This window comes from Thunnus albacares, chromosome 20 (assembly GCF_914725855.1).
Source record: "Thunnus albacares chromosome 20, fThuAlb1.1, whole genome shotgun sequence".
In the NCBI taxonomy this organism is placed as follows: domain Eukaryota; kingdom Metazoa; phylum Chordata; class Actinopteri; order Scombriformes; family Scombridae; genus Thunnus; species Thunnus albacares.
The window spans coordinates 22938478-22965344 of NC_058125.1; the positions used below are offsets into that span (position 1 = coordinate 22938478).

Sequence of the window (26867 nt, forward strand, 5' to 3'; positions counted from 1 at the left end):
CAGTTAGTCTATTATGGCCTGCTTTTCTGGGAGAGACAGACATTACTCACTTCAGCACCTCACTCCTCTGCAAAAGCAATGATTATCACAGTTTCATAAACAAATTTTACAACATGAACTCTCTTTTAGGGGAAATTTGGTGCATATTATCACTATTATCAGGTTAGAATAATCACCACATGTCTGGAGATCATTTAATTTTGACATATTTAGCAAAAAACAAACAGTAGTCGAGGAAAGCTCCATCTGCCATGTCTACCGTGTGTGATGTTGAATTAAAATGAGCAACAGCAGTGCATGACAAACAAAAATCACATGTTTCAGTAAATATTAATCTCACATGTTGCTATTTAAACACCACATCCTCTAAATTCCACCACCTGCTAGTATGATGAAGCCTCATTTACCTCTCCCTGCGACCCTGTTTTAAAGCTTCAACACGAGTAAACTAGATGTGCAGAGTGATTGGAGGTTGGCTAGATTTACCCTCCACTACATCCCTGCTAGACACTCAGTGTAATTCCAGTTAATGCGGATAATGCCCAGGACACATTGCGCACGGCGCGCTGCCTGCGGCGCGCAGCTCTCCTTGGATTTGGAGGCTGGTCGTGTCACCCGACGACAGAGAGGGCACGGCCGCAGAGATTATGTGGTCAGAATAAATGATCATCTGTGGATGTAACATGTAGGTTTGACTTCTTTATTTTAACTTTATTTATTTAACTGAACGCGCCTCGATGGAAAAACAATTTGTTCGTCGAGATGGTGATTTCACTCAGATTCTTCAACACCAAACGACACTTTTGTTGGATTTACAAGGTGCGTTTGACCGCGATACATGATGAGAGTCGGAGGTGAATTTCAGGTAAGAGTTTTTTCGTGTGTGTGTTTGAATAATTATCTCTGAAAACATGACTGAAATGTGAAACTTTTGGTTAAATTCTGATGGAAACAATCGAACAAAACCATTAGAATATTAATATAATTTAGATATGACATCTAATACGCAGTAATCCCTGTAGTGAATGCGCTGTGGCCACCTGTTCATGATGTTAAAACATAATAAAAAAAAAAAACGTTTGGTTGAATTTGTCAGGACTTCCTCTTCACTGTGTGCTGGAACACTGACATCTTAATGGGCTTTAGATTAGAGCCTGTGCGGCCCTGAATAGTTCACAAGAGCCCAAAAGGTCTTCAAGTGACCCCCAACTCACCGTCACCAAGGACGTGAATCAACCAGACTGCTAATAATGAACCATTCACACTAAAAAACATCAGTTTAGCTGTTTCCTGTTTGCCAGTTAATTGACTCTCAATCACAAACTTTTACTGCTGTTGGAAGGACATGTGTTTCCATCCAGGTGGTGACAGATTATAAACATCTTCTCACTTCTTATTTTCATATATTAAACATATTTTTGCTTTTATTTAGTAAATAAATAATCTGGAGATTCTTCGCTTAAAATGTTTGTACTGCATTAAGGTTGACAAATAATAGTTTGACCCATTAAATGTGTTCTCTTTCACTGATGGCGGAGTTTCTGTGTTTTTAGTCATATTTTTTATACCAGAAAAGAGATTTTAACCACCATAATCTCTATATCTTAACTCCATCCTCTGGCATGATGCAGTTTTTTGGCGGTTGCCAATAAGGCTACCTTCAGCTTGTTTTGTTGGCTACCATTTCCTCATGATGTCCTCTTGACGTCATTTAATCTGAGTGCATGTTATCTCTTTTCTTCTGGGTCAAACATGAGGGCAAATGACTCTCTGACCAGGAATTATTTGTCTGTTTTGAACAGTCCAGTAAACGCCGCCTTGCATTTTAAAATTATTATTTGGAGTGGGATTGTTCTTCATGCTGTAAATAAGAGATTTGCAAAAAAAAAAAAAGTTGCATGGACCTGCTTTCTGTGCAGAAGCTTTGCATGAAGCACTCTCAGTTAGGAACTTGTGGAACTTTCTTCCATTAAATCAGATCAAAAACCATTTTCTTACTCGTAGAATCTTTCCTACCTTGAGTAAGCGAGCTCAGAAACTTGCAAATCCTTTCATCCTGTTTCCATCACTGAGGTCAGTCACTCTCCTCCTCCTCCTCCTCCTCCAGGCTCTTACATAACATAACAGCAAGCCGGGCTGGTTCTGCCCAGATTTAAAGAGATGTTGGTTTGACCTATATTCTCATTGTTTCACAGGTTACATCTCCACACAGTCTGAATCTGTTCCGTAGTATTATAAATACAGAAACTCTGTGGGGCAGCGGAAACAAATTAAATGCTGCAAAGGCACAAATGTGGTTTGTTTCCTTCATGCAAATAAAACTTTGGTCACTATCTGATAAACATGTTCTGCTACAGGCCTCAATGGAAGAATTAAGTTTTAATAAGTCAGAAGAAATAGTTTGTTTTTCCTGCTTTTACTGCAAAAACACCTTTTGACATTAATTCTGAATCACCTCAATTGCAAAGATTGAGATTTCAAGGTTTCATAGGACTAAAGCTGCAACAATTAGTCGACTTATCAATTAGTTGATTGTCAGAAAATTAATCAGCAACTATTTTGATAATCGGATAATCATTTTAGTCATTTTTTTAAAGGATATTTGCCAAAAAATTGTTCGTTGCAGCTTCTCAAATGTGAAGATTTTAAGCTTTTTTGTGTCACACATGATAGTAAACAGAATATCTTTGGATCTTGTGCTCTAAGAAGTTACATTTTTCTCTATTTTCTGACATTTCCTGACACAAACGTCAATCATAAATAATCATCAGATTAATCATTAATAAAAATAGTCGCAGCCCTACGTAGGACGGGTGTGTGTTTGTGTCAGCTCTCTCTGGCTTGTGATCGTTTTGTCCAAGTGACAAGTTGCTAAAAACATCCCTTGAAAAACCAATTAAGCAAAGGTCAGTAATCCTCTCCTACCAGGTGGTATCAGCCACGGTGCCACAAACTGTAGCCGTTATACCAGCATGTGCAAATCATGCTGTACAGGATCCTCTGGGATTCTGTCAAAATTTTGTATTGCAATTTTGTTCTGAAGCGGGAATATTTGTTAATTCAGTGACATTATACATTATACTGTAAACCTGGTCAAACAAAGATCCATATATTCACTAAATGAATCAATTTTCTTACAAATGTGTTGAATATTTTTCTGTTTAAATGCATGGGGGGGACAAAATAACAGGAAATCATCATCACAGCAGCAACCGCATTACAAAGTACATTATGTTCTCATTATTATCAACATTTCTCTGTCACAGTCTGATAAAAAAATACACATCATACTGCTCAGAGATAGTGGACTGGAACATATTGCGCACTGAATAAAGGTTTTTAAGCACCTCCACCCATGTCGAGAAGATGAACAGATAACTCAGTGACTCAAAAACCACGAGAATGACAAGAGACTCTGTATCTTAGTAGGTCGTTCCTCTTTTTAACTTGAGCACGTTGTAGAATCAGCTTATCATTTTCATAATTCATCATCATTAGTTGCTTACTTTTATTACAGGAGTCACATCAGACCAGAAAGCCGGAGTTGCTCAAGTAAGATGATCTGTAAACAAACAATTTAGCCTCATTAATTTGGAGATATACTGTTTACATTTCCACATATTCTCATATCTGTTGTCTGAATCTTTTTACACATTTGGCAGTCAGGTTAAATTTATTGATAGAGCACATTTAAAACCAAATGTTGATAAAAGGGCTTTACAGAGACAGAGAAACACAATTAAATTAAGACACAGACATGATTATGAGTAGTAAAGGTAAAATAAATAAAGCTAGGATGAAATCCTACAAAAACACGACAGCATTGTACAAAAAACAAATAAATAATAGAAAGATATGAAATGGCTTGATAATATAAGGTTTATTTTGTTTAGTTCAGTTCTACAAGGTGATTTGCTGTTTGTCTTTAAGTCATGGTTGTTTCTTTTCATTGTAATAAAAACCACAATGAAGGTTATTATCAAATTCAGGGGTATTTTGTGTTGTTTTTGTGCAGAGAAGCTCTTCTAAAAAATAAAAAACAGGCTCTTCAAACTTAGAAATGTAAAGAAAATCTGACTGTTATGGATTCAATTTACTACCTTTTAGTTTATTGGCTTTATCACTAGTTGAATTAACTTAACTCAGTGAGTTTTACAGTGTGGGTGACTTTAGGATCCAGACTGATCTATATGAGGATCCGGGATATATGCAGAGTATCCAGGTAGCATTTACGGCGTCACAGGCTTGGCCCGAGGGCTCAGCTCTTACCTCAGTTAGGTAACTGGATTACACAGAGTCCGACCTCGTCTCCTGCTTCTGTTGAAAGCTGAACACTTTCACTCTCTCGCTCTAGCTCGTGCAGCTCTGTCTGTCTTGCTCTCGTGTGTCATCATACGGCTCCTCATAAGGGACAATATCAAACAGCACGTACAAGATTTCAGAGCTGAGTTTCTGCAAAATGTTGATAATCGCAGATGCAGTTTATTTGAAAGATTTACTACAACAGCACACAGTTCTCTCAGAGTTCCTCAGAGACTATTTGCCAATTAATTGATTCATCAATTAATTGATAATCAAGTTATTTATCACCTTCTCAAATATTGAAATATGAGAATTTCTTTGTTACATATATATATATATATATAAGTATATATATATATATATATATATATATATATATATACTTATACTATACTAAATGAATATCATCACAAGGTCCATTCAATAGCTATTCCGGAGCTTTTGATCATATCGCCTGATCTTCATCAACAGATCAAGTTTGCCCATTTGTTTTGTGATTGTAGATACTAAAATCTCCTTTTTTGGAACTGTTTGCTAGCAAAACAAGCAATTTTATGACAACAACTTTTTTCTGACATTTTGTAGACAAACAATTAATCAATGAGTTGAATAATTAATACATAAATTGAAATGCAAAAAATAATCATTACATGCAGTCATACCTCAGAAATCTTCACATTTCTCTTTACATTCTTGAAAATGCATCTGGGAAAACTACTTTGATGTGTGTTCCTATTTGTTGTAATACAGACTGGAGGCGTAATATTAATTATATAATAAAATAATATAATTCTCTCATTGGTCGTTTCAGGGGGCTTGTAGCAGATTACATCAGATCTCTCTCAACAAGCAGCCAATCACAGCAGGGAAGGGAGTCTGAGGTCTGCGCTCCGACATGGATTCATACGGGTCTTCGCTCAATCGCAGCCAGTCGCTGGCGAGCGGCATGGAGAAGACATCGCCAACGTGGAACAAGCCCTCTCACTCTCGGAGCAGTAGCACTCTGTCGTCTCGCCACTCCAGGCAGGTGAGTCTCACATCAGTCAGGTGATCTCATCTTCAAAAGAAAGGTAGCGAATAACTTTTTCTCACCGGCATGTTTTCTAAAACTAGAATCACAACCGCAAGGCCCAGAATAACATAATATTTAGTTGTAGTTTCAGGTTTTTTAGGTAGTTTTCACTCTGAATTACGGTGGTTGTTTTTCATGACTCCACTGAGATTAGTGAGCCGATGCTTCGGCTAATTTATGTGAAATGCAGTAATGATGCTGCAGTGAATCAACACCACCCAGTAAGCATTAATATGACCATAATGTTGATTTTTTTGTCACTGTATCATGCTTAAAACTAAGCCTGACCTGTATGACCTTACAAACATGTTCACAATTCAGCACACACATTTTCAAACAACACTTAAAAGCGTCCAAAAAGAAAGAAGAAAACCTCTCACATGATCAGATTTTCAGACCTTCGTGTCTGCAAGGAAAATTAATAGATTAGAGTAAATCTAACATCTATAATTTTAACCCACTAGGAAATCAGAGCAGTCTTGCTTTCTTCTTCACGTTTGATACAAAGTTTTGTCACTTAAACTCTTGAAAATCAATTATTCCAGTTAAGTATATTTGCATCTGTACACCAGAATATTTCAAAGTTTTGGTGAATTATTTCATGAAATATTGATACTCTTGAGTCGTCATAATGTGTACAATAGAAAAAGAAATGGGGCTCACTTTACACTTGTCCCAAATCACACCGACCTCACACTTAAAACACAAAAGAGTAAATCTTGTAACATAGACGAGTTGTCTTAAATCCAGTGTTTTTTTTCCCTGGTCATGCTATTAATAGATCATCAAAGATTGGGAAGTGATTGACGATCTTCAGGCAGAAATGTACATAGGAAGCGATAATCCTCAGGATATGACCACTCCGGGTATCTGTGAAGGGTATCTTCTCAAGAGGAGGAAGTGGCCACTTAAAGGTTGGCACAAGGTGAGAAATCCGTCCACGTTGTTGTCTATGTTAGATGTTGACTTTTAATTAAAAACAGTTCTAAAAAAAGACTTTTTTTTTTTTTTTCAGCGATACTTTGTCTTGGAAGCAGGGATCTTGCGGTACTGCAAAAGTCAACAAGATGTAAGTGAATGTTAAGTTTTACAGTGTTGTTTTTGGAGCAATTATATGTGAACGTACCTTAACATTTGCTGTTTCTCTAAAGGTATCAAGGGGAAGAGTCCAGGGCTCCTTAGATGTTAGCCTTGCAGTTATGTCGATTAACAAGAAGTCAAATCGGATTGACTTGGATGCAGGGGACATTCTCTATCACATGAAGGTAAACTTAATGATCCTGCTATTTTTCAAGCAAAGAAATTGCGTACTTTCATGTTAAAACGACTTTTCTTGTCTTCGAAAGGCAAAGAGCCATGAGCTTTTCTACATTTGGGTAACCAAGCTACAAGCCCACCGCTTGTACAAGAAGAACGAGGCAGCACACATTCACAGCGGCTTCCTCCAGACTTTCTCCCATGGCACAGCTCAGAGAAATGGAGATTTGGTGACTATCAAACAAGTCAAATGTAACAGAGCGTTCTTTACAAGTGACTGAAAGTGTGTTTTAAATGAACTCCCTTTGCTTTCACATCACCAGAATCCTGCAGGTGTGGCGGATTCAGCGGGAGCGTCAGGAGTGCTGCCCTCAGCTAACACGGCTGCCAACAGTAAAGTGTCTGCCTGGCTGCAGCAGAGTCAGACTCCAGACACCTGTGTTCGAGGTATTTGTCATAGATTCTCAACTGCAAAAGACACAAAGTTTACAAGCTTATAGTGGAGGAAACAAATGATGAATAAGGTTTGGAAGAAAGTTTAGGAAAACAGCTGATGGAAGTGTGCCTTGCATTTCTGTGTGGTGTATATATATTTTTATTTCTGGTTTAAAATCTAAACCTTGTAAAAAAATAACTATACTAAATTGCAGCAGTATACTCAGTATAATTCCATGTGCACTCATGATTAATACACTTGTGTGTGCTGTTGACATGCTTATATTGTACTTAATATATTAACAATATGTAATTAATTTGAAACATACTGAAATACATACTGGACTTGACTGCTATTTTTGAGATACCATTAAGTTGTAATTAAGTGTGTTTAAGTACATGTTTTTGTACCGATGATGTGCTCACAAAATAGTGCTTTGTATATACTTAAAGGACCAGTTTGTAGGATTTAGTGGCGTCTAGCAGTGAGGTTGCAGTTTACAATCAATTGAATACCTGAAAAATGCAAAAGGCCCTCTCCAGAGCCAGTGTTTGGTTTGTCTGTTAACACTGTTAACATGTGCATTGCAGAACCAGTCCAAAGTCTTTCTAGAATAATGGGGGAAGAGCTTCATTTCCAGTAAGGCTTGTCCTTGATAAACTGTAAGGGGTGTATGTCACCATTGTTTAACTATCATGAATTTAGAAATCCCCAAACAATCGGTAGGCGGGGAGATCTCTGATTATCTGGTATCACTATGTCTGTCTATGTCTATGTCTATATCTACATATAAAGGGTTCATTCTGAGGTAACGAAAACACGGTTCTCATTTTCAGGTGATTACACACTAATGAAACATACTTATGAATCATTTCTGCCAATAGTTCCCCCTAAATCGGACACACTTTCACTTTTAATATTACTTGCAGTACACATTTGATGCAAGAAATATATTTACAATATAATAATCAAATTAAGTAAAAAAAAATACACTGAATATATAATCCGAGTAACTTTAAAATAGATTTCAAGTGTATCTGTATTAGGTACCAAAAAGTGTGTTCAAATTAGCTTAATGGTATCTCAAAACAGCACAGTGAAGTGTATTTTTAAGTGCACTAATTATATATCGTTAATAAATTAAAGTGCATGTTATGTTAGTCAATGTTAGTCTGTTGAAAATAACACAATTTAAGCAAAGTATAATATAATAAAAAATTTATTTTTTACATACTTTATACATACTTTAGAATATTTTAATAACATGCCCAAATTATGTGACATGTTTAGATACTGTATATCCAATAGAAGCTGATAATAATTTTAAATGTTAGTGAATGTCATGTTTTTGACCTCTTTCTTACTGTTGGACTGCCATTCAGTCACTCTTGAAATGTTTCAAACAGCACAGACGTAAATGTTTAAACAGACATAAATGTGTAACAATATTCACAGGAACAGTTTTCTTGTACATGAACCAACAGTAGGCTAATGCTAGCTGGCTTTGTGAAATCCTTGCTAATCTTTTTTTCTCCTTAAAGTCCAATTGAAATTAAATTGCCTTTGTTTTTGTCTGCTACAGCTACATACTGTATCTGCTCTGTTAATCACTTGTCCTGTGTTCTCCTTTGAGAAAAAAATCAGAAACTAAAAGGGAGAAATTTATGTTTAAAATTCTTTGATTTTATGATGTTGCTGCTCAGTTTTACATTATTTTGAATAAATAAATAAATTATGTCTTGTTCTATTATAGTCTGAGCAGACAGTCACACTGAGCCTGATAGCATCCTGCTACACAACACAAGAGCTACAGACTCTGAACAACAAACATTAGCTTTCCTGTTAAAGTCTCTCCCTTATCTAACTTACAAACATGAACACACGTCTTGTCCTGCAGCTTAACTTGTTTTGAACGAGCCACTGAGCAAACATTCACTGGGGAAAGGTGCACCGCTAATGTCAGTTAGCAGGCTAGATAGCTAATTAGCTGCAGCACATTAAACAGCATATTAACGTACTTGGGAATGTCACTTCGGATCTGTTAGATGCTGGTTTGGTTGCTGATCTTCAAAATCCCTGTTAGCAACATGCTGTCTGTCCATGACTTGCAGCTACAGTAGTTTGTTTACTTTGTCTCTCTTAGCCTGCCAGGAACCAAGGAGCATTTCTTTGAGAGCAAAGATTAAATGTGATTTCAGTTGAACTTTAAAATGTGATCAGGACCACAGTTATCTGACTAATTACTCATTGAAACTTGATATGTTAAAAAAAAACCTCTCATGTTTTCTTTCAGAGTTGAACCGTTGCCATTTGGATCTTTCTGAGCTAAATCGCTTAATCCTGAGGCTGCAGGCGCTGGAGGCAGGCCAGACTTTCACTAACGGAGACCTGCAGCGCATCATCAGCATACAGGTGAACTAATGTTGAATTTAATAGTGCAAGAAAGTCAACAGCAAGACTCAATCACTCCTCCTCTCAAGGCAGCATCGCATTAAAATAACATTATTTATGGGGATATCCTGTGATATTTTCTCTATATTTTGTTGCAGAATCTCTCACTTGAGAAGCCGAAAAAGCAGAAGTCAGGGAAGATGTGGGGTCATTCTCGCACACTGTCCAGAGTAGAGGCCTTGGGAATGGTAAGAATGGTCTGTCATTCACTCTGTCTGTTAGTATTTAGCCTAACAGACATGACTGACATTGTTTTCACATTTGTACATTGATTTGATATGATGTGATATTAATGTTTTAGCTGTTTTTCCAACCTACTAACTGGTTTTTCCATTGAAATCATAAATTAACTCCATTACTGGTAATCTGTAGAGCATATTGGGTTTGAATATTTGACACGTCAGACCTCCAGTAACTTCATGGGGCCTTTCTCTGATCCAAAGCCTATTCGTGGGATTACTAAATCGGTGAGTGGCCAATGGGCAGAACGTGAGACAACTTGAATCTATTCTGTGTTTTGACTTCCATCCCAAAAATGAACTGTGACTGCATAAATAATGACATAAAAGATGTTTTTTTTTCATGTTAAAATGGTAAATGTGTTCTGTTTTGGTGTTGTAGATGTCAGGCCTACTAAGCACTGTTTTATTCAACATATAAAACTTATTTATGTACCAGAGAACAGAACAGAGCAATGACATTATTCTGATCTATAGAAACATTAGAGTTGTAGAGTAAATTAATAGATCAACCGTATCTATTACTGTACTTGCAATTAGTTTAGAAACTAGATCAGTAGTTCTCAATCTCCTTCTTTAGGAACCTGAATAGTGTTGTTTGTCTGTCCTTCCAGCTACTCTGAATGGTTTAAAGGTTTTCATTCACGCCAAACAAATAGTGTTTTGTGTACACCTAAAAACCTGCAGGGCTGTGGCATTAGAGGTCCACGCCTGAGCCATAAAACTGTAGTTAACGTGTCCCAGCTGTAAATAAACCCCTGATTAGAAGACTAGAATAATACAGATCAGACACCTTGCTGCGATGTCCCTCTCAGCATTCACTTTCACTTGTCATTGCAGGAAAAGCACAGGTAACTAATGACATTAATGCCAACTCTGCTCCATCGAGGTCAAGTCAATTAAATTCTTTTCACCTGGATAATCCACTTAGTGTCACTACTACGTATATAAAATCAACACTAATAACTACCACTAATAAATACCCACCACACAATTTTAGCCTCTCAAGTGCAAGTTTTGTATTTAATTTTTACAGCTACTTCCTTCTTTATAGTATTTAGCACCTTTTATTTTAGCTTTTTATTTTTTCATGCTTCATTTATAATAAATGTTCATAATGTATATATTACAGTTGCTTTTCTTTAATTAAAAAAAGATTTACTAAAGCATCTGTTCTGATACTTCTGCTGCTGGGACACTTTGTGTGGGAGATTATCTTTTCTTAAAACTATGATAAAAAATTAATTGTTCCAATGAGTGTGATGTTGCGTTCATGTTAAATTGGAGTTATAACAAACACTTGCTGCTTTGGAGACTTGTAAATAGTGTTCATATATCCGACTTGGCACTTAATAATATGGACATGTCTGAAAACCAAGCAATCATGGACGCCTCACATCAGCCGAAGTCATTCAGTGTGATTAAACCCAACTTTAATGGATGTATATATAATGTAATTCAACTCAGTTATTATGCAACTTTCCTGAGTTAGCGGATGAATGCTTCATATCCATCCGACACATGAGCTCTGATCCTGGCTCATTTAAATTAATGATATTATTTTTTTTTTTGCAAATGTAGTAACTTGAAAGATAAGACTGTGCATACAACATGGAAGGAAATGTTTAGTCATGATCACTGCACGACCAAAATCATTCATTCTTCGCACTTTGTTCTTAGCCCATCAGTTTCACACTAAATGTTAATGATGAGCTACTCACAGTAAACTAATACAGCTACAGTAATTTGTCATTTTGAAAGTGAGGACAGGGCTCTGAACTTTTCGTTTGGTTGATATCTGTCAGAACAGGCCTTGCATCATTTCCTGTTAATGCAAAATGTACTGCAATCTGTTCTAATGTTCAAAATCAAATGTATGCTTGTTTTGCACATAGTCTGAGGCCGATACTGCTTTGTACATATTGGGTTTTATGCAATTACATTTTTCATTAAGAAGTAGAATGTAATAACCTTTTGTGATGAGTTACAGAATCAGAAACTTACTTGTTTACTACCAAGTAGATTTTCACATGCAGTGAATTTGCCTTGATTTTGTGGTGCATAACTAAGAGAAAATACAAGTACCACAAAAGTCAAGTAATCATACATATTAAAAAAAAATGAAGAGAATGGAGTGTTCAAAATATTGACTAAACAGTGACACTTTCACTTTTACATCTTTACACTTCAACTGATAGAAAACCTGTTTAATCAACCAGTGAAACAAATGTTCCTCACCCTCTTCTGTTCACTCCACAGCTGTCCTCCAGCCACCTGAGCAGCTCGTCTCACCTCGGTGCATCAGTCCCCTCCATCCCCGACTACGTCTACTCTCAGCTGTCCCCTCCGGTCGCCACATCACCCGAGGGCAAGAAAATCCAGCAGGATATCTGCACCATGTCGCTACGAGGTCAGAGACACTGTCATGCATACAGTATATACTCTACAAACAGGTGAACAATGAAGAGTTCAGCGCTAAGGAGAGATGGTGGGAAATAGTACTGGAGATAGAGTATAAGATCAGAGAGAGAAGTCCTCAGAGATAAAAACGTTCATGTATAAGTCAATATTCAGAGACAACTGAAATTAATACGTATCCATATTTCCCTCTCAGTGCTGGCATCTCTGAAGTCGGTGCATGAAACTCTGTCGCAGGAGAGGCAGAAGCTGCAGGAAGTCTGGGAAACTAACGTCCCCCAGTCAAACACGTTAACTGAGGTGAGCTTCATGCTACACCTGTCATCTTCAGATTCTCTGGCACATATCATAAAAACTTTGTTGTTTTTGATGCTGAGCTTTATTTGTTCTCCCTTCTGTAGCCCGCAGCAGCGACACATCCATCCCACGGGCCTCCCTCGGTAACAGACTCGGCAGCAGAGTATTTTGACGCCAGCGATGATGTCCTTTGCGGTAGTTCATCTGAGGTGTCTGACGAATCTGGACTTAGTGATGGAAGCACCACCAACTCGGAGCCGGAGGAAGGACATGGTGGGTACATCAGAAACCTCGTCCATGCAAAGACATGTGGTTACATGGACCACAACTGTGAAAAATAAAGTAGAGTTGGATATGGGAGGCAGAAAATGACACAAATGTAATGAAATATCTTATTTTTAAACATATGCTGTAATAGTTTCATCTACTCTGACTGCTAGTTGTATCAGTACACATCATGGATGACCTTTTAACAAAAAGATAAACTTACCAAGGTCGAAAACAGCTATATAACCTCAAAAAAATACCCTAACCCCTAACCCTAACTCTAACCCTAACCCTAACTCTAACCCTAACCCTAACCTTAACCCCTAACTCTAACCCCTAACCATAACCCCTAACCCTAACCTAACCCCTAACCCTAATTCCTAACCCCCACCTACAATAACCCCTAACCATAACCCTAACCCCAACCTTACACTAACTCTACCCTAACCTTAACCCCTAACCCTAATCCCTAACCATAACCCTAACCCTAACTTTACCCTAACCTTAACCCCTAACCCTACCCTAACCCCTACCATAACCCCTAACCCTAATTCTAAACCCTAACCCTACCCTAACCCTACCATAATCCTAACCCCTAACCCTAACCTTACACTAACTCTACCCTAACCTTAACCCCTAAACCTACCCTAACTCCTAACCCTAATTTTAGCCCCTAATCCTACCCTAACCCCTAACCCCAGCCTACAATAACCCCTAACCATAACCCTAACCCTAACTTTACACTAACTCTACCCTAACCTTAACCCCTAATCCTACCCTAACCCTAATCTTAACCCCAACCCTACTGTAACCCCTAACCCTAACTCCAACCTACAATAACCCCTAACCATAACCCTAACCCTAACCTTAACCCCTAACCCTACCCTAACTCCTAACCCTAATTTTAACCCCTAATCCTACCCTAATCCCTAACCCTAATCTTAACCCCTAACCCTACCCTAACCCTGAACCCCAATTCAAACCCCTAACCTTAATCCCTAACCATAACCCTAACCCCTAACTTTACCCTAACCCTAACCTTAACCCCTAACCCCAATCTTAACCCCTAACCCTAACCCTGAACCCTAATTCTAACCCCTAACCCTAATCCCTAACCATAACCCTAACCCCTAACTTTACCCTAACCCTAACTCTAACCCCTAACCCTACCCTAACTCTAATCTTAACTCCTAACCCTAATTCTAAACCCTAACCCTACCCTAACCCCTAACCCTACCATAACCCTAACCCCTAACCATAACCCCTAACCCTACCCTAACCCTACACTAACCATAACCCCTAACCTTAACCCCTAACCCTACCCTAACCCCTAACCCTAATCTTAACCCCTAACCCTACCCTAATCCCTAATCCTAACCCCTAACCTACCCTAACCCCTAACCATAACCCTAACCTTACCCTAACCCCTAACCCTAACTCTAACCCCTAACCCTAACCCCTAACCTACCCTAACCCCTAACCATAACCCTAACCTTACCCTAACCCTACCCTTACCCTTACCCCTAACCCTAACTCTAACCCCTAACCCAACCCTAACCCTAACTCTTAACCCTAACCCCTAACCCTAACCCTTAACTCTACCCTAACCCTAACCCTAATCCCTAACCCTAACCCTTGTTTTGGTGTTTATTAAGATCAGAGTAAGGCCTGACTAATAATTATAATATCAATATTATAATTGTCTCATTTCATCAACATTACAGCATCAGCCACCCGGAAGTACCATGCTAGCATTTCCAGGTCTCCTAACAGCGTTGTTCCCCAGAGCACCGGACGCCGAACCACACTGGCTGCTCACTGTCCAGACAACAGCCATGTGGGCCTCATGGCTATCCTCTACAATAACATAGGTATGGACTGGTATTGATATAGCCATACTCCTCTGCATTTACACAGGAAAAATGTGCAGCAAAATTTTGTTGAAGTCCTAATTAACGTGAAAAAGTTTCCAAAGCATGTTCATTTTCAACACACTGAAGATTTCTGAGGCTGCCATGCTGTTTCTGCTCAGGTAAAGACTTGGCTCGAGTGTCCATGCCCGCAGCTCTTAATGAGCCCGTTAACCTGCTGCAGAGGCTGTGTGAGGAGCTGGAGTACAGTGAGCTACTGGATACTGCCAACAACACATCAGACCCCTACCAGAGAATGGTGAGACCGTCCAAACAGATGTACACATATCTGTTAGACAGATGGGAAAGAGTGTCAAACTACTGAGCAGATTTGTTGTTGCTGATGATGCAGAAGAAATCCTGATGAATCTGCGCCTGCTTAGATGTTGATTAAATTCCCTAAAAAGTTTTGCATCTGTGCAATAACAGTAAAGGAGTGAAGTAAAAGCCAATTTGTTGAGTTTTCTTGTAAATGTAAATTTCTGTTTACATTCAGTGTTTCACCAAAAAGCTTTTTGTGTTTCCTTAAGGTCTGACAAACATCCTGAATGCAACTATTTAAAATTAGGGCTGCAACTAACAATTATTTTCATGACTGATTTATTCTTTTGATTATATTCTCGATGAATTGATTCATTGTTTGGTCCATAAAATGTCAAAAAATGTCGGAAAATGTCAATCACTGTTTTCCGAAGCTCAAGGTGACAGTCCACAACACAAATATATTCAGTTTACTGTCAGAGAGGACTAAAGAAACCAGAAAATATTCACATTTGAGAAGCTGGACTCAGAGAATTTGGACATTTTCTTGTTAAAATGACTCAAAATGATTAATCGGTTATTAAAATAGTTGGAGATTAATTTAATAGTTGGCAACTGATTGATTAATCGGCTAATCATTGCATTTTTTACATCCATGTTTGCTAGCTTGCAGTCTTCTTCTTTCCCGCCTTTATTGGAGCTTTGCTGCACTTCTTTACACACTATCCTGCCAACTGTTGATCAGTGGAATAGTGTGAAATTGGCAAATAAATAATATAGATAAAGATTTCACCAAATTGTCCATGTTATCTGCAAAACAAGTGGAAATAAATTATTTTTTGTATGATGTGTCTTGCAGGTTTACATTGCTGCCTTTGCCATCTCTGGTTACTCCACTGCGACGTTCAGAAACCGCTACAAGCCCTTTAACCCGGTGCTGGGGGAGACCTATGAGTGCATCAGAGAGGATCGGGCCTTCCGCCTCATCAGTGAGCAGGTAACCAGCAGAAAACTCATCACACAATATCTTTGGTTCGGTTTGTCATCCATAGAAACTTCCTTTAAAACTGTGAAAAAGTGATGGGGATTACAGTTTAGCCTCCATAATCCTGTCTTGCAATATCAAGACTAATTACAGAGCGGTTTCATTGAGCAGCTTGGCCACACCGAGCTGCACAAGTCAACACTGAATGATTTATTGCTCTAATAAAATCACTGCAACTAATCATGTTATTAAAAATGAACAGAAATGCCTATATCGTTTATTTAGAAGTGACAGCCATTAAGGGAAAATAATTAAATGTCATTTCTCCACAGAGCAATTAATTACTTAAACAGTTGCTCAGCAGTGTACCGTAGTTCCTAAGTAACATATTGTTTTTGGAAGGCACATTGATATTTAGGCTATTAATTATACGATTATTATTTAGTTAACTGTGTGTTTATTTGGTGTTTTTCAGCAGCTTGTTATGCAGATTTGCAAGTCAGCTTATCAAAGAAAGACGTTTATTTATGTTGTATTTTAATAAAAAGTCAGAATTCAAGAGTAAGACAATAATTATAATTATTATTAAGAATCATGATACAGTGACTTCTAATAAAGTAATTGATTTAAAGTCATAGTATGAGGACAGTAAACTGATTAATAGATTCTGGATTTTTAAATGCGATAGTAGAGGAGATATTTTTCTTTCTCCAAGCAGAGGATTTTTATGTCTTAAAATATTTCTAGAAGGGATCTTAAAGTAAATTATTTAAGTCATGGCAAAGTTTCCTATATGATCTTTAAAACATAAAGAGTCCTGCACATCTAAGCGTACAGCTATGGAAGAGAGTTGCTATGTAACGCTCAAGGAAAGGCACATAAATGCAGGTACAGTCTCTTTGTTTAAGATTAAATAGTTAAAAACTATTTGTGAAGTTGTTGAAAGTTGTGATTTTGGTGTTTTTTTTTCATTTCCTCTTTGTCTTTTACTTAACCAGGTCTGTCACCATCCTCCGATCTCCGCCTGTCATGCAGACTCAGATAACTTCTCCTTCTGGCAAGGTGAGACTTCTCCTCTTCTTCTATCAAAGTCTGTCTTTTTGATGCTTCAGTTAATAATCTTGAATTCTGGTGTGTCAGCCTCCCGACTTTACTTTTTTTAAAATGTAAAGAAAAGCTGCTTCTTGACATGCAGGTAATGTATTTTGTCATTTGTATAACAGACCAGCGATGGAAAAATAAGTTCTGGGGGAAGTCGCTGGAGATTCTGCCAACAGGGATGGTGAATGTGACTCTTCCAAGGTAAAAAAAAAAAAAAAAAAGAGCTTTATTTTCACATTACACTGTTTGTATTTGCAAATTTCCAGTGATGTCTCTGCTTGATGAGGCGTGACTCCAGTCATTAAGTGTAACTGCAAATCATATTTTATGTGAAATGATAAAGAATATCTGTGTTAGAAGTCAGTTTGGAGTAATGAGGCATGAAATACTTTCTATGAATATCACCATTTTCAGTCTCTGGAGCCACAAACCGAACAAACTTAAACTATCTGCTCATGATGCCGGACAGATCCACTTCATTAGACTGTGTATACTTAATGATGTCATGTCATAATTTATGCCTAATAAAATTGATGTGACTTGTGATATATTTTGGAAGAATCACTTGAATTTAAAGCTGCAACTTATGATTTAATCTCATCATTAATTTCAGTCGTTTACTTTTTTTTGTCAGAATATGGTGAAAAATGTCACAATCATAATATCCCAGTGCCCAAAGTGACGTCTTCAAATTGTTTGTTTTGTCCAACCAACAGTCCAAATTTGAAAAATATTCAGTTTACAATAATATAAAACAGAGAAAAGCCTTAAATCCTCACATTTGAGAAGCCGCAGCCAATGGTTGTACGTTAATGCTTTGTCCATTAACTAATCAATTAATTGACTAATGATTTCAGCACTGACTAAATTTGCTGAACCGTGGTGTCCTTATGCAGGTATGGAGACCACTACGAGTGGAACAAAGTGGTGACCTGCATCCATAACGTCCTCAGTCAGCAGCGCTATCTGGAGCATTACGGAGAGGTCACCATCCGCAACCTCAAAAGCAACATCTGCACCTGCAAGATCACCTTCGTCAAGGTGAGTTAAATATTTAGATGCTACTTTACACCCTGAGTTTAAATCTTTCTGCTCTGTCCTTTTCTTTTTGGTTTGCATGTGACTTTGTTGTGTTTTGGTTACAAAGATTTGATCGATAAAGTTTTTGTTTTGTCGTAGTCTCGTTATTGGGGTTCAGAAACAAACAAGAACGAGGTGCAGGGAACGGTGCTGGACCAAAGCGGGAGTGTTATTCACCGGTTCGGAGGTCTGTGGCATGAAGGCATCTTCTGTGACACTCTGCCCACTCCGAAATGCGTCTGGAAGCCAAGTGAGTCCAAAACAAGACTTAGGACATGTTTGTTACGTTGTTGCAGCTGAAATATCAGCTTCTCTAGTTAGGTGACAAAGGCAATTAAATACCAGAGACATACTCTTTTCCTGCAGTCCAACTGCATTTAATAAAATATACACATATCGGCCTCCTAAGCTCTGTAGTGAAGGAGAAGCACATTGATCAACTCACACAAACATTTTACACTTTCAGCCTTCTCTTAACACAACCGTCAACACAGACACACGATGCTTGTGTTGTGTCATTCTTCTCTGTCTGCAGACACCTGTTTCCTGCAAGATAATCAATATATGGTGTCATTCCTGTCTTGCACAACTTCCAGTTCTTGCATTTAGTTCCCCCTTTTCTAACAATCACCTCTTAGAATCGGGGTCACCGTGTAATATGCGCTTTAGATGTAACCTTCAGATATAACCTTCAGCACACAAACAAGGTTTGAGACATCTCGGCGAGACATCTCACTTAAAAACAGAACAATGTGATTACAACATATAAAGATCAAATAGACAAGTCAAGAGTACATCATGTTCTTTGAAGACAAGACTGATCATCATTAAAACATTAATATCATAATACAGTGCTTTCTCCTATAGTAAACTTCTAATTATCATAATTTCCTTCACAGTTACTCTTGCAGTTTATCGACAGCTTAAATGGAATCAGACTTTCACACTTTTATGCTTTTTTCAATGATACAATAAACTTTATTGATTTAGTTTGCCCTCTGTGTCACGTGTTGATGTAATTAGACTGACTGCCGAGACTCAAAGTTATCTACTCTTGACGTGGAAGTTTTAAATAGAAGTGAGATGTTTAAGCGCTCCTGTTGCCAAAACTCCTGATCAGCATAAAGCCAAGCGTCACATTTGTACAGCAGCTCATCTGAGAAGCTTCTGTCACCCCGCAGATCCCCAGCCGAAGGATCACCTGCTGTACTACGGCTTCTCCACCTTCGCCATGGAGCTGAATGAACTCACCTCAGACCTGAGGCCTTTCCTGCCTCCTACAGACAGCCGCCTGCGCCCAGACCAGCGGTGAGCAGAACCGGACATGTGAAATCTTCAAATGTGCAAGAAAAAAAAACAAAACAAGATGATACAGAAAGTGATGAATATCTTTTTATTTATTACATTTTTTCTCCACCCTCTTGCAGGATGCTGGAGGAGGGGAACGTGGAAGGAGCAGACAATAAAAAAGATGAATTAGAGGAATTTCAGAGGGAGAGGAGAAAAGAGCTCGCCAAAAAGGGTGAAGAGCATACTCCACGTTTTTTCAAGTAAGTTCATTTAAAGGTTGCAAAGAGCAATTATTTTCATCATCTATAAATCTGCTGATTGTTTTCTCGATTTATTGATTGTTTAGTCTATAAAATGTGATTAAAAAAAAGTGTTGAATGCCAAAAGTGTGTTGAATGCCAAAAAATGGCATTCAACACTTCTCAGAGCTCGCAGTGATGTTTGCAGTTTGCTGGTTTTGTCAGACCAAAAGTCCAAAACCTTAATATTTTTAACTTACTGTCACATGTGACAAAGACAAAATCATCACATCTGAGAAGCTGAAACCAGAGAATATTTGATCTTATTGCTTGAAAAATGCTTCAAACAATTTGTTGTCAATTAATCTTCCATTGATCGACCAATTGACTAATCATTGCTGCTCTAGTTCACTTCTTTATAATCCTGTTTATGGAAGGATATTAACTAACTATTATATACTGTATCTATCATCATACAAGGTATAAACTTTCTAACTAATAATAATTAGTAATTAGTAATAAAGACCATAAAGCAATAATTCTTTATGAACTTTGTTATTAATACTAGATTAAACATAAAAACATCATAAAAACAACCACAGTAAAAACAATAGAATACCCAATAAGACCACATCATAATCATAATAAAGCACATTTGATCACACTGAGACAGAATAATACAGGAATCTTAAATTAAAACAGTTAATCCAAAAAGCAGTAAAATCAAATTTGATATAAAAGTGCAAGTGACCAGCAGAGAGACCTGTCGATTAAACCTGCATGTTATACAGGCTGATTGCTTTAAGGATAAAAAAATTCTTGTATCTAAATGTTTTGAGTCTTCTTTATAAAATTTTCTTTCCCCGAGTCAGTGAAGGGGATGGGTACAATCCTGTAAAATTGTTTTTAGTTTTTGGAGGATGTGTTTGGTGTTTGGTGGTTGTTTCTTGGTCAGTGCTTGTGTTTTTCCGGATATGTCATCGCAGCCTAGCTTGGTCCTTTTTGCGCATGAGACCAAACGACAGAAAACTCTGAAGTACCGATGTGTAAAACATTTGTAAAATCCGACAGTTTACATCAAAATGGTTAATTTGCGTAAAAAGTGCGTTCTCTGCTGCAGTTTCCTTCTTCTGGCACAGTTGCCAAAGTTAAGTTTATTGTCTATTTCAACTCTGAGGTATTTGTATGTTATGACCATTTCAACTGTTTCACCGTTGATATTTGTAGCAGGCAGTGCTAAATACTAAATGTTAAACCTAAATGTTTGATTGCATGAATGTGTCCATATATTCAAAATACTTGGTCAGGTTATTTATCTGAGTCTGGATTGTTTATTTGTTTTTCATTGACCTGAGAATACAAACAAAATATGCAATACAGTCACAATAAAACAATGGCACCCAGTAGAAATAAAATGCAGCATAAATGACTTAAACAAAGCTAAAACATTCTTCAAGAAGGAACCTAATTTACACACAACTGTGACTATAGTGACAACATTTGAAATGGTTCAAAACCCATTGAATTTATATAGTAGTTTAGCTGGAAAAAACATGTTTCTTCTTTGTTGGTTTTCTCACCATGTTCTTGTGCAAATACTTGAATTATAGCAAGTTAGTAAATGATTATTTCCTTCTTCTTCAGGAAAGCCAAAGATTCCTGTGGTCGTGACGTCTGGTTGACAAACGGGACATACTGGAAGCTCAGAGAGAATCCAGGTTTTGCAAATACTGAAAACATAATTCTGTGGTGAGGACAACAGACAAAGCTACGAGACAAAACCATGAGAGAGAGATGGAAAAAATATCAGTTGTGGATATTTGGACAGCATATATGAACCGCTCTGGGGATCATTAGCAGAGCGGAGATCGTGCTGATCTCTTCTCATCCTTTCTGTACACCCATGACTGGCTCATGGGAACCCTCATGACCCCTTAGTCCTACTAGAAAGTCACCAGTGAAGGTATCCAGTATGCATTATTCTCAGGTGAAGAAAAACAGAACGACCACTCTTATCAAGAGACATTTTTTAATGCATTTTATTATTATTTTTTTTAGATGACTTTAATGAACATATTTAAGTTTTCATTTTTGAGAATTTCACAGTTTTCTGAGACTCTACTTGTGACGCGCACTCGGCAGACCAGGACTTGAAATGAACTGATTACTTGAAATGAAAACCCTTTTTAAGCTATCAAAATTGCATTTGTCTGTCAGGTTAGAAAGAGGCCGACTGTATTAGTGTATTAAATGTAAACTTTCAATCGAATAATGTCTCCTCATAACCAGCTTACTGCGTTTTATAATGAGTACAAATATTTAACTGTATACATGTACTGTAGTCAGGGCTGGATTACCAATCTAGCAAAGCGGCCAACTGCCCAAAGGCCCCTGACCTACGAAGGGGGCACAACTGCTCTGTGGTAATTTGATTTATTGCAAATTTGTTTAGGAATATTCATAGCTAAATTACCTTAAAGGATAATGCTGGCGTTTTTTAAATTTTTTTTTCTTATTGTCAACAAATCTCATGTGCAGTCAAACCAACAATGAACTAATCTACTCACAAGTATTGTGTGTGTATCCAAAGCCTGATATATCATATTCTTCTGTGCCGTTGACCTCTGTAAAACTATTAAAAACACACCAACGAGCCACGCCACCGCACTGGGTCACATGTTCCTTATATCACAAAGAGTTTGGTCGTGTTAGTTTGTTTAGAAACTAATCACGTTATCAGTCTCAGGAGAGTAGTTCTGTGCAAGGCAGACAAACCAATGTGAGGAGGATGTGGGGGAGCGCGGTTCTGTTTACAGCTTTGCTAGCTTGTTGTGCTACATATCACAACGTGTTGACTTTGTACTGAAATTCTTTGAGAAATTTACAGTGTCGTACAAAGTCAAGAGCAGGTGATACGGTGCACACAGAACTACTCTCCGGAGACTGAAAACATGATTGCTGTTATTACTCTTTGGAGCCATTTCTACACAAACGACTGTCACCATAATCTTTGTGATGAAGAAACATGTCACCCAGCGCAGCAGTGTGGCTCATGAATGTGTTTTTGGAATAAGATATATCGGGCTTTCGATACACACACAATACTTGTAAGTGGATCAGTTCATTGTTGGTTTGACTCTGCACATGATATTTGTTCACAATTAGAAAAATATAGAAAATCTCCAGCCTTGTCCTTTAAAGACAGATCCCCTTCTGTGCTAATCCACCCATGGCTACTATATATTTACAATAACTAGACATCAGTGAACTAGATGTGCACCAATACTAACGTACCGCATATGAAGTACTCCGACTTGGTATCTGTAGCCTTCACATTACTAAGAACTGAGTATGATGCTGAAGATGATTGTTATCGAGATGGGACCCGTTGATGAAATTTAAGACAGCATCTGTCTAAATACTTTGGTCATGTGGTGGTGCAACATCGATAAAAACAATATTTTATTGTTTTTTATTTGATTTTTCTGAACATGTAACTATATGAAAATAACAATTAACATTCATTATAGACACATACGGATATTTAAAAGAGGAAAGAAGATATTATGCTGTATTAATAGTGAAAGAAGTATCCAGCTGGTTGGAAACATGTACACTCTGTATTTATACAGGACATTAAACTGTTGACGTCACAGTTGTGTTTTTATTTCTGAGAGGAATTGAATTTATTGAAACTGCAATAGACTAAATAGGACTTTTGTTTGAAAATGATATTGACATTCTTAAAACAAAATCATTATTACCCAAAATATTTAAATGAAAATAAATGGTGGCACTAATGAATTATTATATATATATATAACATTTTAAAATGTATTCACAAGTTATTTAAAAGTAATTTGCCATAGAAGCAAATAATTTCCATTATAATTTGAAATATATAAGCAACTGAATACCAAAATTTGAAATTGAATCAATACTGAAGACTTAATGTTGAAATTCTCAATAGTCACTTTCAAGTTGTGAAATTTTTGTGAAAACTTTATTTCCAGTATATATTTCTTATAGGATTCATAAATTAAGACAGAAAATTCATGTGCCTAATATCCAAAAGCTGTATTCAAGTTGCTCTATTTCAGTTAGCACATGTCAGATCTAAAAACTCATAAAAATCAAGTCAAAAACTGGTTTCTCAAATTAATGAAGACGTTAAGATTCAAGATATTCAGATCTGAACATAAGGGACACACATAAGGGAATCTGAATTTGAGAACCTTAAAATAAATATAAACTGGAAATAAAGTTTTTGAAATTGCACAAATTGAAAGTGAATCTGGTGAATTCCACAAAGTGAAACTCAGAACACATAAACACAGAAAGATGGTTTTCAAAGTCAAATATTTCAGTGCAATAAATTCTATGCAATTAAATTTTTACCACTGAGTATTCAGTAGTGATTAAATGTCAAATTTTGGCATTCAGTTGCTGATATAATTCAAAAAAATATTATGGTAATTATCTGCTTCCATAACTGCTTTCAGTCATTCAGCCTTCAGAACAACATAATTAAATTAAATGAACACATCAAACAAAGATTTATCATGTTTAAGCTTTAATTTCATGAATAAAAAAAGAACAGTACAATACACAAGTATGCCACCTTTTTTTTTTTTTTAATAAATAACAGTTTTCCCCTTCAAAAATCTTCTTCTTTTATTCATTTATGCATCGCAATTTATTTATAAGCTTTTAATGAAGGACTCAAAAGAGCATTATTGCTCCTTTGACATAAACAGTGCACATGGATAACACACACACAAAAAAATAACATGCTTGTAGCTCAACCTGCCGGATCTCCCTCCCTGACTCTTCATACCTCCATATTATACAGTAAACTCTCTGGAAATACACTTCCTTCACACAGTGTTCTTCTCTTACTGAGGGAAACAGGCGGGAAACGGAGGTATTAGAGGTTTAACAGGGATTCATTTGGGTTCATTGGCTGAAGTTGGTTGTAATAGCTGAGATATCCAGCAGGGGTCATTCCTGAGGTGTCTGAAAGCATTTTTTTCTGCTGCTTTTTGATGATGTGAGACTTTGCACTCATGTCGGTGCAGATTCATTGACAGTATAACACTTAACAAACCACAGCACGTAAAATAAATAACTGACATCGTCCACAGGCCGGTGGTCACATAAAAGTTTGCTCTCTTTGTTTTTTGCACTGCCATCTTTAATCCTAAACTAAAAGTACTTTTCTGTTAATTGCACTTAAAATAAGAATTGTCTGTTGAACCCCTTGATGCAGGTAATTTAAGAATAATCATCCTTTTCTCTGACAGATAAACATTAAATAGTAAAATTACTTCCTTTGCAACAAGCATATTTTTCATCAGTTGATCATACAATATATCCATTCTGTTTTCATCCCATTTAACATTATTTTTTTTAAAATGTTTAGGTACAGGATCAGTTTATCCTTTTTTGCATCAACATCAATGTTAACATTATTTTAATCAGCACAGTAAAAAAGAGATTTTACATCATATGCATCATGTTTGTGATTGTCTTTAACTTCAAGCGGCTCCAGTGTTAGTCCCAGTGTTTGTACAGATACTCATAACCTTGTATAAAATCAACCTAGCTCATAAAAGAGTAAAAATTTTGTTAAAATGAGTGTGTCGCCAAGAAAGAACATAGAGGTCAAGAGTCCAAGTTACCCCAATGCACACCGTAAAGACAGTCTATAAAACTGTGCTATTGTGTGTGTTATTTGGATTTTTAATATTTTTTATGTAGTTAACGGTGCATCTATACTTTTCTGTAAATGTAATTTCTCAACACAAAGGTCTAAATGCTATTTCAAAGTCCTGTCCACACCTCCAGGAGGAAGATGGCCTTAAACCCATCAAATATGCAAATCCTGGAAAATTGTTCAAAATTGTTAACTTCGTCCAGGTCCCTAAAACCACCAAATTATCTGACTTCTCTGACTTTAATGTCCTCAGTGGTAGCTATGACCCAGTTGTTTTTTCTTTGTAGTAAAAAAAACAAAAACAAGTTATAATAAATAGTTTGACATTTTAGACATGCTTAATTGCCTTTTTGCCACAACTTAGATGAGAAGAGTAACACCACTTTTATATATGTGAATATGATAGTGGTTACAAAATACGCCTGCCAACATCTCTAAAGCTATGTGGTTCTGTAAGTGTAAACAAACAATTTGTGGCTGCATGAGGGTATATTAGCCGGACTATTTCTTAGCTAGCCGGGCTAGCTTGTTTCCCTTGTTTCAACCCTTTATGCTAGGCTAAGCTAACTGTCTCCTGGCTCTAGCTCCATTTTTAGCATACAGACATTAAAGTGGTATTGATTCACTCATCTAACTCAGCGAGAAAGTGATAAAGCAAATTTCCCAAAATGTCAAACTATTCCTTCAAGTAGACTGAATGAATTTTTTGTTGTCTGGTTGTTCTCATGATAGTAGAGTGATTATTTTCACTATCGATTAATCTGTTGATTTTTTTCTCGATTAATCCATCGCTTGTTTGGTCTATAAAATGGCAGAAAATGGTGAAAAATGTCCAATATCCCAATTTCCCAAAGCCCAAGATGCAACCTAAAATGTTTTGTCTGAACCAACAGTCCACAACCCAAAGATATTTAGTTTACTGTCACAGAAGACAAAAGAAACCAGAAAATATTCACATTTAAGAAGCTGGAATGAGAGAATTTGGATATTTTTACTTAAAAAATTACTTAAAATGATTAATTGATTATCAAAATAGTTGGTGGTTAATTTAACAGTTGGCTAATTGACTAATCGTTGCACTATAGTAGAAAAATCAGAGCATATTAAATGTAAAATGCTATATAGAGTACTGTTTGTAGACCACTGATGACTTTCTTCAGCTCATTTTAGACATTTCAATCGTGTGAAAATGCACAAAACTATAAATAATTTCATTTCTCCTTAAGAAACGACTTAAGTAACCCCTCTCTGCACTGGGTGAGTGCCTGCCTGTCGCCCCCAGTGTTGTCTGAAGCCATTAGCACACCTGGTGAGGAATGAGGAGCAGACCTCTGATGAGCGCTGGCTGCAGCCTCACTCTTCATTTCTGTCACCAGGCTGGAAGCCGGACCTCTGTCAACCAGTGTCAGCACATGATAGGGCCCGAAGACTAGGGGGGAAATTCAGAGTGTCTGTCTGGTCACTTTGTGCTTCCTGTTTATCGTGGTCGGAGGGTGACAGTGCCTCGTCCGTTTATCTACAGGTGTATGTGGCCAATCTGAATGAC

General features: G+C 37.2%; 1 protein-coding gene across 2 annotated transcripts; it reads left to right on the forward strand.

The window, feature by feature from the left end:
• Positions 1-239: 239 nt before the first annotated feature.
• On the forward strand, positions 240-23272 carry osbpl7 (oxysterol binding protein-like 7). 2 transcript variants are annotated; one of them, XM_044337272.1, is made up of 23 exons: positions 240-865; positions 5114-5329; positions 6156-6299; positions 6390-6443; positions 6526-6639; positions 6721-6861; positions 6955-7078; positions 9361-9479; positions 9617-9706; positions 9962-9985; positions 12017-12167; positions 12372-12475; positions 12577-12745; positions 14464-14610; positions 14772-14908; positions 15770-15907; positions 16894-16957; positions 17119-17197; positions 17893-18037; positions 18176-18326; positions 19258-19384; positions 19504-19626; positions 21250-23272. In XM_044337272.1, exons 2-23 carry the CDS (start codon positions 5198-5200, stop codon positions 21356-21358), a joined length of 2586 nt encoding a protein of 861 aa, XP_044193207.1. In that variant the 5' UTR covers positions 240-865; positions 5114-5197; the 3' UTR covers positions 21359-23272. The 2 variants fall into 2 exon arrangements, with proteins under 2 accessions (XP_044193207.1, XP_044193208.1); XM_044337273.1 differs by lacking the exon at positions 9962-9985.
• Positions 23273-26867: the final 3595 nt, after the last annotated feature.